The sequence below is a fragment of the Mirounga angustirostris genome, unplaced genomic scaffold (genome assembly GCF_029215605.1).
Source record: "Mirounga angustirostris isolate CCGP_5_RB_7025 unplaced genomic scaffold, mMirAng1.0.hap1 SCAF_3, whole genome shotgun sequence".
Classification (NCBI taxonomy): domain Eukaryota; kingdom Metazoa; phylum Chordata; class Mammalia; order Carnivora; family Phocidae; genus Mirounga; species Mirounga angustirostris.
Window position 1 is genome coordinate 130,235,240 of NW_026991711.1, and position 15,143 is coordinate 130,250,382.

At 36.8% G+C, this 15,143-nt stretch overlaps 1 protein-coding gene across 1 annotated transcript in view; it reads left to right on the forward strand.

Moving 5' to 3' along the window:
- CSRNP3 (cysteine and serine rich nuclear protein 3) overlaps nucleotides 1–15,143 on the forward strand; it is a 149,488-nt gene that overhangs the window by 73,881 nt on the left and 60,464 nt on the right. Inside the window, exon 3 of the mRNA XM_045868708.2 lies at nucleotides 5,078–5,248. Coding sequence (XP_045724664.2) covers nucleotides 5,078–5,248 — 171 coding nt within the window. The remainder of the gene's footprint in view (nucleotides 1–5,077; nucleotides 5,249–15,143) is intronic.

Here is a 15,143-nt window from a genome sequence, read left to right on the forward strand (position 1 = left end):
ATTTTTATTTGCTAAACCTGGCAACCCTGAAGTGGTTCTGCAAATCAGATCACTCACTCCTCAGAATTTGGGGACCAGTGATATTCTTAAGGCATATTCTCTGTGGTCATTTCCTTATGATACATAGCAAAGCATTATGACATCAGGACAGAATGAAAGGAGAAAACAGGATTAAACATTAGATGAATATAAGTGGGATAGTAAGAACTCAATGAGCTACCTATGAAAGCTATGAAATTTTTACGCTGTCAGAAGAGAGTGATATGAACAAGATTCCAACAAATATCCAAAGTTAGCTTCAGTCATTCTTCCAAATGCATTAAAATGTACATTTCTATCCAGCTTCTTGATTTGGCATTCTTAACGAAGCTCTCCCACTTACTTCAGTCTGCATCCTTCTGGCTGCTGATATTTTTTCCAGAAATACATTAAACAAAAGAATTGCACTTATAACCATAAAACATCTAGTGTAGTTCATCGACATTTTTTTGTGTGTGTGTGGAGAGATTTGAAAACATTTATACTGTTTTACTACTTTTTCATTAAATGTGCCCAGAGGCTTCTGAGCAATGGTTACATCCAATAAAAATTTGAGAGCAATAGTATATGTTAGTCAAGAAGAGTGGATATCCAAGACCACAAGATGCTTATTAGAGTTTTATAACAAAGTGGTTATTAATTAAACTTGGCAATAGGAAGGGTATGAGGGTGCAGGGAGAGGGGAAGCTGTCCAAGTGGTGAATTTATAGACTATATTAATAAATGAAAAAATAAGATAAATCAGTGTTAGACAAGGAGAAAACACTGGCTTTGAAATGCAGTTGAACTTATTGAGGCCTCTGAGTGAGATTCTCTGGAGTAGTACCTAATTGAGTGGCTCTTTGCCTTCTGGCCATGCAGTTGAGTGATCAAAGGGCTGACCTCTGACCCAAGATGGGCTAAACTGTTACTTACTCCTTGGAACATTAAACTTGAACTGTGAGACATAGAGAGAAGTTCCTGGGCTTAAACCTGGTAACGGTGGTGCTCTAGAGAAAAGATCAAGGAATTTCTACAGTCATAATCCTAGAAGATGTCCTTATTCCTGCATTCCTTTAATTTTGGATTTCAGCTCGATCTTAGATTGCATGAACTAGTTCAGTATTTTTCCAACAGATGTCTGTGTGCTTAAGTTAGCTAGAATTTGCTTTTGGGTTGCTTGCAAGCAAAAAAAAAAAAAAAATTGTATGACGTTTTGAGGTCAATTTTATCTTTCATTTTGATTCTCATTCAATCAAAAATGCCAGATATTTTATTAGTCAGGAGGGATAGAGTAGTGAATGAGATGAACCTGATTGTTTCATGGAGCTTTCAGACTAGCAGAGAAAACAGACACTGATAAAGTAGTTAAAGTATAGAAATGGAAGGGTTTTCTTATTCATTCATCAACAGACATTTATTAAGCACCTATAATCTATAAGGCACTATGCTAGACTGTTGGTACATCAGTAAAGAAGACAAAGATCCCTGCCCTTGTCTTAGCAGGGGATGAACACGGTAAGCAGTAAACATCGAAATATATAAATAAATAACATGGATTTAGAAGATGGTAAGTGCTATGGGAAAACAAATTAGATAGGAGATTGGAAGGAATGGTATATCAACAGTCCGGGAGGCCAGAGAGAAGTGGTGGGTTGGAGAAACTGAAAGATTATTAGAGCTAAAATAGTTGACAACAAGGCAGTGGCTCAAAATGAAAATGAAGAGGTTAGCCAAAGTAGATTGTTAAGGTCTTTATAAGCCATTTTGAGGATTTTGGACTCATCCTAAGACAATCCAAAGCCACTTAAGAGTTTTAAGCTATAGACTGACATGATCAGATTTGCATTTTAGATTTATCATTCTGCCTGCAACCTGGAAAACACATTGAAAGCAAACAGTAGTGGATGGGAGAGAATAATTGGGAAGCTCTTGTCCTAGTCCAAATGAGAAATGGTGATGCTCTTGACTAGCATATGTTTCATGAATTGGAAAACAGTAGCTGTGTTAAAATGGCTGTTATTGAGGCTTAGACTTTCAGCTTCTCATATTTAGAACAAATTAATGCCTGTCCAGATTTATCTTCTGTTCTTTGGGCTTTGATGCTATATAAAGCCAATTTGAAATGTTGACCACTTTTTCATTGGCTTCATATCCATGAAGTTTAATTATGCCTCATCTTTAGGAACAAAAATATGATAAGTGGATATTTAAGGAGCCGTGGCAGCCATAAGACAGGCATTCATTCTACTCACTTGCATCTGTACCTAACTAGCCATGTATTGTCATCCTCGAATTCTGAGAGAACCAGTACAGGATACAAGCAAACCAGGAATATACAACTCCTTTATCAACAGGGCCTTTCCCTAAATTCTCGTATCCTTTTCCTCCCTAGTGAGATAGTGTAGATGATGTAGGAGAAAACCACATGCTCTTTTTACCACCCCACGTTGGGTTTAGATGAGGGGTTACATTCCTATAAGCAGTGGGTCATTTCATCCTCCTAATTTGTTGTGACATCTTGTTACACTCATGTAGTATTTTTTAAAGGCAATGCAACTAAATAAGTGTTATACTTGCTTGCTGCACTTAACAATATTGGTTAAGTTTAGCACTTAACCAGCATCATGGGTATATGTTAAGGTTATGCCCCTTTGTAATTATTTGAAATTTTAATTTCCAGCTTACATACTAATCCCAAACTAAGTGGTCAAACGTTTCTTCTTTCCTTCGAACTGTGTCTAGCTCAGGCTCTCTTTCAATCTCAAAGATGTAGGCAAAAATTGTATCTAACCTTCAACTCCTTTGCTTACCAGTCCCAAATATAACAGCAAAAATAAAGAGAGACTTTTCAATTTCCTTACCATCCCTCCAAAAATTTCCCCTCTCATTTCTGAAGAGTACCTAGTACCACTTTTTACCATATTGGAACATGGTTCCCTGCAGTCCAATTGAATATCCTTGGTTCTTGAGACATCTGCCTTTCCTAAGGAAGCTGGGATGGGGAAATGGAACTTAAGGATATGGTTTTTAACTGTTCCCATTGCAATACCTTATTATAAAAATGTACTTTTTAAACATGGGTTCCCATCTTGTATTACTTTTTGTCTTGGAGTCTCTCCCTCATGAATTACTTTGCATCTTGTTTGAAGTGAACCATTTTAAAATTTATATCCTGTCCTACTTTTATTTCAAGAACTTTATTTAAAATATCTTTTTTTTCTCTTGCCCTGCTCAGATATGCATGAACATTTTATGCATTTCACACTCTTTAAGATAGAGAAAATAATATGCTAATTTGAATAGTGGTAAAATCAGAGTCAGAATAGAGATTTTATTCTCAGAGAGTGGACAGTGCAATATCTTCTTAGGGCTATCAGTTATCTCCATTGTTAATATAAGTCATGCAAAAGACATGGATTGGTAAAACAAGGCAGTAGGAGTATTCTCAGTTGGATGGAGCCAGCATAGTGGATGTTTGCTCCTCGAGGACAGGTAACCTGTTCTACTCCCTTTTCTATCTCCTACTCCACCCAAGGAGTCAAGCATATATACATACCAATTACTCAACATGTAGTTAGATGAGTAAATTGAGATAAATGATAAATACTTATGAGACATCTAATACTATACTTAATTTTACTAGAAATCACACAAGAGATAGTGAAAGAAGAGATTTTGATTAGGTTTTGAGACTGGGTTATGTCACTCTAGGGCTGGTATGGGGACACCCCCAAGGAAGGAAGAACCTAGGAAGGGAGCTGCTGGAGAGAAGACTAGAAATCAGACAAGTCGTCCTCCAATTTGAGTATGCAGAGTGCTAGGCACTGCCTCCTGGGAGTTTCCGATCCAGTAGACCTGAAGTGGGGCACGAGAATTTGCGTTTCTCACAAATTCCCTCCCAGGTGATGCTGATGCTGCTAATCCAAGTAGCCCACTTAAAAAACTACAGAATTAGACCTTGGAGAGCTGGCTCTGCTGAAGGGACCTGGACAGGCTGCTTGCTGTGTGATCTGCACAGAGAAGGGGTGATTTCAGACATGTCTGAGGGCAGTATCGAGAACAGTTTTTAAGTCTTGCCTCCTCTCGATCAACAGGACTGATGGCTACACTCTGGCAAGAAAAGGAGAGAATGGTTTTACAAACTCAAATGAGAGTTAAAATCAGCTGACATAAATAAGATGGAAGATGGGATACATGAAATCAACTTAGTAATACTTACAGCAAAGTTAACCTAATTTAGGAATGTAAGACCATGTACATATATATCTAAGCTAATTTATATATAGGTTATTCCCCAAAATATCCTTACACTGCAAGGAAAGTTTATGCTCTTTAGCTGAGTGTGCAGACGTCAAGGTAAATGGGAAAGGTGGAGAAAGGGCAGCCCAAGGAGAGAGAAAAGCCCATTCATCCTAGAGAAAGCATTTAGGAGAAACCACTCCCACCCTTCCCCCTTCCCACTCAGCGCTGTCTCTCAGGTAAATAGCCTTAGAATTTTCTGAAACCGTGGCAAGGGCTTCAATAACCAGGGGTCCTAGGAACACATCTCATCTCATTGCAGTATTGAAATGGAAACTACCTAAAATTTAGAACTGATTTCATAGGCTTTGTTGTGTTCAGCTAATTAGGTTCTTGCATTTTAAAACTCGACTCTCAAGTTTTTGCATAATTATCTGTGTTTCTTCCACATGAATTTTGTATAAGGCAGGAATCATTTAGGACTCTGGGTGACGTTGGCATTTTTTTCATTATAGAACTTCATGACTCAGGTGGATTTTCTCAATTTGCCAACAAAAAAGGAATAGAGATATTACATTAAAATGAACTGTGGCTTTAACAAAATGATACATTTTGGTAACCAAATTTTCAATTGCTCGTATTAATTTAATTTTTGTTAATTTGAAAATATTACAAAAAGTAAACTCTGCTTAGTGATCCTTCCAAGGAAAGGCTCAGCTCATGTTTAATAAAACCACATAAAATGACTCTGGAGACCTTGGCTACACATCTAGCGGTCAAATATTTCAATGCTTCGTTGCTCTCGTTCCTTTTACAGGTACATGTGACAGCGCTGCAGCTATGAGTGGAATTTTAAAGAGGAAGTTTGAAGAAGTTGACGGCTCCTCACCCTGCTCTTCTGTGCGGGAATCAGATGATGAAGTTTCCAGCAGTGAAAGTGCTGACAGTGGGGACAGTGTCAATCCATCCACCTCGAATCATTTTCCCCGTGAGTATGGAAACCATACCTGAAGCTGCTTGTCTGGTTCTGCAGTGAAAATAATTGTGTCACCTTGGTCCTTTTTTTAAACCTTTATTACTACTTTTGTTTTGTTTTTGTAATTGACTAAAAACAAGACATGATTAAGTAAAAATGAAATCTCTTTGAGGTAGCGGTAGATTCTTCTATTTGGATTGCTTTTGGCAGTGGATTATTTGATTGTGTTAATCAACTGACTCAATGAAAACAATGGTATTTTATTATCATTAATTTTAAGGAAGCACCCTACTGAGAGTAGATAGGGAAAGACAAGTCCAGGCACAAAAATGTATCCTCCCATAGCTGAAATGATATTCTGGGGTGGGGGACGCGGGGAGCGGGGGGGGGCGGAGAAAATAGATGCATTTGGGAGTGGAAGGTCTAGGTTATGATGAGAAAGAGCTTGCCAGCATGAAGAGATGAGAAAGCTGCAAAACTCTCCCAAGTGGTCAAGTGCATGCAGTTTATACTTCTTTCCACCCATTCTTTTATCCTTCATCCTCAAGAATAATATGTAAAGCGGGCGCCTGAGTGGCTCAGTTGGTTAAGCGACTGCCTTCGGCTCAGGTCATGATCCTGGAGTCCCTGGATCGAGTCCCGCATCGGGCTCCCTGCTCGGCAGGGAGCCTGCTTCTGCCTCTGACCCTACCCCCTCTCATGTGCTCTCTCTCTCTCATTCTCTCTGTCTCAAATAAATAAATAAAATCTTTAAAAAAAAAAAAAAAGAATAATATGTAAAGCCCACAAAGGAAAAAAGAGATGTATGCCTTCTCAATGATTCCTTTTTCTGCCACACTGTAATGTGAGCCCTTCCTGTCATGAAAGGTATTGTGAAGATTGCAGGACTGAGAAAAATTCTTAAAGTAATACAATCTATAAGTTAAAAGAAACTGACTAGTAATAGCTAAAAGATCTTATATTTATGTTTCCAACAGGAAGATTTTACTATATCATGATACCACAGTAGATAACTAGTCTTAGTTTTTCCATTTTTCAATTAAGTGGCTATATTTTATTAATATATGATCTATAACATAGAATTTACTTTGGAAATGTGACAACCCAGAAAACCAAAAAAATTAACAGTAGTTTTAAGGGGGTAATAAGAATCTCAATAAAACTGTTGAGTATGAAACAAACACACTAAAATCAAAAGCATTGCCTTAAACAGGCAAAACTAATAGAAAATGTAATGAAAGGACAATTACAATGATCATAGCAGATAAAAAACCATAAAATATTCAGGGACAAGGTTATTGTGTAATGTAGGGGATCTGCAAATACATTTACATATGTCATGATGATATGAGATGAGCTTTTGTTTTTGATTTAAAAGAAGATGCAGGGCGCCTGGGTGGCTCAGTTGGTTAAGCGACTGCCTTCGGCTCAGGTCATGATCCCGGGGTCCTGGGATCGAGTCCCACGTCGGGCTCCCGGCTCAGCGGGGAGCCTGCTTCTCCCTCTGACCCTCCCCCATCTCATGCTCTCTCTCTCTCTCATTCTCTCTCTCAAATAAATAAATAAATAAAATCTTTAAAAAATAAATAAATAAATAAAAGAAGATGCATTGTACCTATTTGGTCTTAATAGTGATAATAGCAACAACATGATCATCTGATGGAATTTCATGAAGATCAACAGAACAAGTGAGATAATATACATGAAAGAACTTGGTAAAATGTTAACTACTAAGCACATGTTATACTGGAAATTATGATCATAGCTAACATTTCTTGGGTACATAAATGCTCCAATAGCTTTATATACATTATCCCTACTCTTTGCATCAATTCTGTAAGTGCCACTACCTTCAATTTAAGAGGAAATACCTAAGGCTCAGAGGCTAAGCATCTTGCCCAGTATCACACACGATTTGAGCCTAGGTACATAAGTGTATGTGTGTGTCTCATTCCATAGTCTTCACTTTTTCCATTACCTCATGCTTCCCCTTAATTGTATAATATTGGACATATCTTTAAAATGTTGTTTATTGTGAATTGTAAAAGAATTAGGTGAATTAGTAAAGATGAGTTATGTTTCTGGATATAAAGATAAATAAAGTTATCAAAGCTTTCCACATTAATTTATACATATGAGTATAATATAATATCAATAAAATCCTCAAGGGCATTTTCTTAGAAGGCGATAGAATGATAAAAATCTATTTGGGAAAATAAGCTAATGAGAATAAAGGTATATTTTAAAAAAGAAACTATAAATGTTGAAAAGCCATTCCAGATCTCAAATCATAATAGAAGATTATATAACTTATCTTTTTTGAAACTCTGCTAGATCTAGGAAAGTATAGAAAAATCTCAACATGTTATATATAAGAGTTTAATGTAAAAGAATAGAGCATTACAGAGCAATGGCAAAGGGAAGAAGTATTTAATAAATGGTTGTGGTGTTAGAGTTTGAAAAAGAAGTAATTTAGATACACATCTCACAACATATGCCAAAATACATTCCAGATGGATTAAATAGATAATTTTAAAAAATCAAATTACGGGGATATTGCTTATTTATCAGACATTTGGTAAGATCATTACCTGAGCTTTGAAGTAACAACAACAACAAAAAACTCACATTGCAAAATACTTATAATAAATACATTATTTATTATATTTAATTTAGCAAAAAACACATGTAAATTTTTTACATAACCCCCAAAGGCATTCCACACAATAGCAAGTATGATTAGCGAACATTTGAAAACATTTAACAATAATAATAACAATTCAGATTAAAATAATCCTAATGATATTCCATTAGTGTGAAATCACAGAAATTTCATCTCCATGAAATTAGCACTCCTCTCTCCAATAAAAACTACTGATACCTAAGTGCTGGTGAAAGTCACAGCGTAAATCATAGGTACATACTTTGTGACTGATGGCAATGAAATTTAGAAAGCACTGGGTTAATAAAAGAGCCATAATAATATTCGTATCTATAAGTCTGTACTTCAGATAATTTACCTGAAGGGGGAAACATCAAAAACAAGGGGAAAACTACATAAGTGAAAAAGGTGGTGGTTAGTGGTAGTACCAAAAAACGGGGGTTAAAAAAAATGGGGGTTGGAGGTGGAGAAGGGAAAGATAACAGGTCTCAGAGAAGGAAAATGCTTTAAGTTATGGTGACTTATACAATTTATTTTCATGATAGTTATGAAGACCTTATGACAATTATGTAAAATGCTCATGAGATAATGTTAAGAAAAATCAAACACAAAATCTTAACATACTGTCAGGGAAAATCTAATATGCATAAAGGCAAGGAATGGTATGGCGCCCTAAGCACTGAAAGTGATTTGATTTTTTGAGGTATTAAAAAGATGGGTGGATTTTCATATTTATTAATTTAAAACAAATAAGTTTTAAATTTAAACTAAAACGATAATTGTAGTTCAAATTGTGTTTGTATATGTGGACAGCAGATTGAAATGGTGTGATCAGCTAAATCATTCAGTGCTGCAGCTAACTAGTAAAAGCTTTTATAAGTTAAGTCTAACAGAAGTGATTTTTCCTATTAAAGAAAACAGACCTATTTTATGATGTCCAACAAGTCATCAAAATGGGGGCACTGGCTGGCTCAGTCAGTTGAACATGCAACGCTTGATCTCAGGGTTGTGAGTGCGAGCCCGACATCGGGTGTAGAGATTACTTAAAAATAAAATCTTAAAAAAATTAAAATACATATTTAAAAAGAGAAGTTATCAAAATATTTCAGCTCATCATTTATTATCAGTGGTAGTTGGCAATGTGTTAGTTTACTAAATTGCTGATTTAACTGTATTAAATGAAATCTGACAGAGATTAATTTTTAAAGATAATTAAATGATTAATTAAAAAGTGCCCTTTTCATTAAATAGTCTGCTTAGGTCACCATATTCATATTATGGAGAAGGGAGGAAAAAGTGGGAGGAAAAAGTGGGAGGAAAAAGCACAGAATCAAGAGATAAAAATTCTACCTAGGATATTTATTGTATGAAAGACCTGAGCATGTTAACTAATGTGAGAGGGGTAGTTGAAAAGCCTTCTTGTTTCTAGAAATGTATTTCTAATTATTCACTTGCCCCAAAATTTATATACAAGCTTTAAGAAAATTTTTTTTTTCATCTCGATTAAAGTATGTACTTAGTGGCAGTGGTCTTATCTGCATGTAAATCTATGGATATAAACTTTTAGGAATGTTATCATTGGTGAATCCTGTTTATTTAATATATCTCTCCACTTTCCAAAAAAAACCTGTCTTAGAGTAAAGAAGGATTTTTGATGACTATCAAATTTGTGTAGCATTAGGAAACCAAATTTAGTTTCACATTGAGAGTTTTTTAAATGTGGTTATTTAAATCTCACCCATCATGAGCTCATCTTTCGAATTAAAAATACCCCATGTACTCAGTGCTTTATAGGCATTAACATATTGTGTAACATAACATTTTGTTGTCATTACAGATAGAGGCATTGATAAGATTGTTTGGTAAGTGTCAGCAGCTATGGTAGTAAAAAATTCCATGCTATTCTAAGCTTTCTGTAAAGATATTCATTTTGCAGCACATCACATTATGATAATAAAAGCTTCAAAATATAAATCAATAAGGGAATTATGCCTTTTTCCGTGGACTTCTGAGTTTTGCTGGCAGCTCGCATGCTCACCGGCGATCAACCAAGGTCATATCTTATACTTCCCTTGAGATAGAAGCATCTGGATTCTGTATTGCTGTTGAACGCTTTGTTTCATCAAATCCCTGTGGCTCTATAGCCAATCAGCCTGTACTTGAGCGCTGTCGAAAGGAAAGCTGCAAGAAGCTAGAGAGGAAGGATTTTTTTTCCTGCCCTCTCAAGGTTCTTGGCACTTCACACGAGTAATGAGAGGCTGTGTGATGAAACATCCTCCCAAAAGGAACACATTATTTTTCCTGAAACAGAGTGTTTCTACAAATAAATGTACAGTATTTAGGAAGTGAAAATATCAAGAGGTAAAAGGATAGATCTAAACTGCGCGTGAAAGCAGGTAGTCAATGTCTCACATACGGATACTATTTTCTAATTGATAAAACACTTTCACATTCTTGAGTTCATTTGATATCCCAAAGTTGTCATGTAACCATTTTATAAAAGTAGAAATTACCATTCAGAGATGTATTCCTAATTTACCCAAGAGCTAAGATTATAATGTTTCCCTCCCTCCCTCTTTTTTTCTTTCTTACTTCCCTCCCTTTTCTCTCTGAACCTGCACAGGGCATAAGTATGCTACCATGCTCACCCAAAAAGGCTGTTTCTCCAATGTCATTTCCCTCCCACTGACTGCACATTTCTTAATGGGATTAGAGATAAAGAATTCACAGAAAACAGATTTTGCCATGAAACTTTGTACTGGAAGTATGACTGAAACATACCTATTCTCTTACCCAAGCAGTTAAAATGCATTGAAGATTTAGATTCAGTTCCAACAAATAGAGTGTATCTTATGTTCCAAGCTCTGAGGTAGTTGCTTTCAGACAGGACAAAATGATAGACTACAAGTAGTAAATAAAACTTAAAAATACAGGGAGAGACCATGTCTACACAGCACTGTGGTTTACTTCGAGAACTTACTATGCCAAAGATAAATGTAGCAATCTGCCTCTGAGCCTTTGATTTTTCAAACAATGGAGGAGTGTTCAGGCAGAAACCCAACACAGGAGTTTTAAGGGAAGTCTTTGATTAAGCAGGAGACAGGGTCACATGACCCTCAAAATCTCCTTTCTACTCTGTGATGATATGATTCTAAGAGCAAGGATCAAAATAGCATCTTAAGTTAGAGCTAAGACCAAGTAAGAAAAGGTAAGCAGCATAAGTCAAGAAAAGCTACTATTAAACTAAGAGATCTCCAGACCCTCTGCATCCCCTTATGTTGAAGAAGGCCAATTAGCATGGCCCTTGTCAGATCAGGCCTGAAACCAGTTGCAGATACACTTATACTAGGTCAGTGTCTCTATCTGAACACCAGACATGGACCAGTTGAATAATTAGGTATTTAGTTGGTTGGGGATATGGGGATATGGGATATAATTTAGAGTGGAGGAAGATATGAGTTAGTGGTCCATTTAGAAAATATTCATTTGAACCTACTGTAAAGTCCCAATTCCAATGCAATGGAATTGTTTTCAGATCATCTCATCTGAGAGATCTGAGAGATCCAGTATGATGAGTCGGAGATGGTGCCTCCATTGCTGCCTCCACTGTCAGACCGTCCTTCAGGCTGAAATGTCTTCTCTGCCTCCCAGTCTCTATGAAGTTCAATACCTGCTTTAAGGGTCACATCAGATACTTCTTTCTCCATGAAAACTTTACCAAGTCTTTCATTTTACTCCGCTCTTTACCTGAATCTTCTGGTATTTTGCCAACATTCAAAAACGTTGACAGTGGTTTTGTGTCTTCTTTCCATCCCAGGATCTCCCCCCAAACCATGATGTCAGTAGCCCCGTGAGGGCTCATTGAACCATTGGCCTCATATTCCTTGACAACCTCTGTTCTGAAGTCTTTATTTCTATCCCATTTCTGTCCTTTACCTCCACTCCATTCAGCTGCTTATGTCCACAGCCTCACCCATAATAGTGTTACAAACTAGAACAGCCCTACCCCCCAAAAATCAAATTTCAGTGTTCCAAACTCAGACCACAACCCCTTTTCCTCCCATGTCCTTCCTCCCCAACCACTTTTTTAACTCATCCTCTTGTTTTCCCCAATATAACACCCACCTCTTGTTTTTATGTACCTTTCTACCCTTTACCATTTGCTCCATTATTTCTGTTTTTTGGTTTTTTGTTTTTTGATTTGGAGGCCAGGACTCTTCACCATTTTCCTCCTGTATTCTTCACTCCATATTCCCTTTTTATTCAAATATCTGAAAACTTGAAAGAAGTTTTGAAGAAAATAGCAAAAACTGTGTTTTCAGATTCAGTGCTCATGGTTGCCATGCTGCCATCCTGCTAGGCACCCCCGGTCGGCTTTCTCTCCCATCTCACAGCGCAGAGTGTGTCAGACTGGCGTCACTCCACCTCCCACCTCGTACACAGCAGACCTTTCCTTCTCATCATGGTGGACCCCGCCTTCAATATTTGTCTTTCTCCCTTTAAGCAGGGCACTCAAAATGAGTTTTGAAGGAATGAGTGTAAGCTCATTAAAGGCAGGAACTAGGTCTTTGTATGCCCAGCTGCTAGTAAGCCTTTAATGAATATTTGCATAAATGGATGAAGGAATGGATGCTTATTAAGCACATGCTGTTTGCTATTCACTGCACAAGTAGTAGGAGCTAGAACTATGAAAGTACATGAGACATGATTCAGCTTCTGTAGAAACTCACAGTCTAATAGCACTGAAGCACATCTCCAACACCACCCGAATTCTGTTTCCCATTGTAGTTATTGGTGTACCCACCTTATCTTTTCTGGAGATTTACAGAGCTCAAGCTTATGTTCTTCTCAGTACTTAGACTGGTGCAAGTTCAATTACTGTTAAATTCTTGCTTAGCTTTGTAAAGAGTGGTCTTTTTTTAGTACAACTAAACCATACAAAGAAAAAAAAGAATGCATTTATTGTAGGACTTTATAAGGGCATGGACATCAGTGGGAATAAACACCAATTTACAAGCTAACTCTGTAATTTATGATTTTGATGGGTGTCATTGTGATATATCAGGATCCTGATTTAACAGTTATTATATCCTAATACATGTAATGGTGAACTGTGTTTTAAATAGGGCCCCGTTGTAATTATGTATTCCTAACATGTACCTTTCTGGTTTCATTTGCTTATATATAGCTTTCCCAGGCAGAAACATCACTGTTTAATTGGATGCTGTGCAGCTCTTTATGCAGTCGCTGTATAACACACTTGAGGGAATCCAAGTTGCTTTCACCTTCACCATCCTTTGAATCAGCTCAGAAAAAAAAAGGCATTACCAAGTCAGATCACTAACATTACATAAATACAGTTTTTTTAGTTGTTGTTTGGTTTAAATTCAGCAGCAGGACCTCAGATTTAGCCTTAATAAATGGCAACATTAGATTTAGCTCTTCATTCCAGCTGATCAAAAATTCTGTTATTGTTTTATTTGCTTTTCCTCCCCCAGTCATGTGTTATATAAATATGTCTCAAATCTGTCCACTTCCCTCCATTCATGTTGCCACCCAAGCACATCTGACTTTCCTCTCTCCTGGACTGCTGCAGGAGCCTTCCAGATGTTTTCTGCTTCCTCCCGTGTGGGAGCCTCAGTCTTATCTCTATGTGGGAGTCCATTGGCTCTCTTCACTTTTCTACTTAAATCCTTAAGGTGCTTTCAGATGTACTCATTGCCTCCAAAACCCTGTACAGCCCCATGATTGAGCCTTTTGCTCTCCCCCCACAGCCTCCCACCCTCCTTTTCTCTCCATCTCCAAAATTCGGTCACACTGATCTTGACTCAGGTTTTTTTTTTTTTTATGTTTTTATTTAAATTCTATTTAGCTAACATACAGTGTAATATTCCCTTCAAGTGTAACATAACAAACCTTTCCTGCCCTAAGATCCTGCCTGGAACAGTCTTCACATGACTGACTTTATATTTCAGGTTCAGCTTAAATATCAGCTCTTTCCCGGAGCTGTCCCTGATCATTCATCCAAAGTAGGCAGGTCCAAAGTCCTCATCTCTTAGAGATGTATATGGAAGTTTTACAGGAAAAATGATAGATATCTTGGAGTTACTTTCAAATAACCCGGGGGGGAGGGGGGAGGGAAAGAGTGAGAAAGAGAAAATGAGATTGAAAAAAATATTTATATTACTCTGTATTTTTATATAATTAACCCTTTACATAATTCATTTTAAAAATATGTAGATCCAATTTATCCTAAAATTACTCTGAAAGAGTCAAGGGTTAAAAAATGACCAAGTAAAATTTTGAAAAAGAATAAGGAGAAGGGAAAGCATACTGACCCTTACAGATTTCAATATTTCAAATGCTAAAATAGTTAAAACACATAAAATTAGCTCAGACAGACTGCACATGGAATAAATAAAGAGCTTAGAAACAGACCCACATTTAAATGGCAACTTGGTATGTGACAGAGGACACTGCAGATGAGTTGGAAAAGGAGGGACTGCTCTAATAACTGACCTTTTAACAACTGGCTAGTCACATTAAAAAAGATAAAATTAGTGGGGCGCCTGGGTGGCTCAGTGGGTCGAGCACTGACTCTTGATTTTGAGTCAGGTCATGATCTCAGAGTCGTGAGATCCGGCCCCTCTTCAGGCTCCGTGCTCAGCCTACTTAAGATTCTCTCTCTCCCTCTCCCCTCCGTCCCTTCCCCCCAGCTAGCGTGCACACATGTTATCTCCCTAAAAAAAAAAACAAACCAAAAACAAACAAGATAAAGTTAGATCCCTACCTCTTACCATACATGAAAATTAATTCCCAGTGGACTAAATACCTAAATGTAAAAAAACAAATGAAAATTATAAAACTTGTAGAAAAAAATAGGAAAATATCTTTAGTCAGATATGATGCAAAAAAGACAAAGCATAAGAAAATATGTCTGAATACATTAAACTTGTTTATATGATCCATTATGCCATCAAGAAAGTGAAAAGATGGGCTACAGACTGGAAAAATATATTTGCAATTCATTAACTGACAAGAAATTAGTATTTGAATATAAAAGGAACCCCTACAAAAATAAAGAGCCAATGCAATAAAAAATAGTTATAGAATATGAACAGATAACACACAGGAAAAAAACTAATACAATCATGAACAAATGTTCAATTCTGTTAATAATTAGGGAAATTAAAATTGAAAGAAGACACCATATCACATGTATCGTAATATCAGATTGGCAAAATT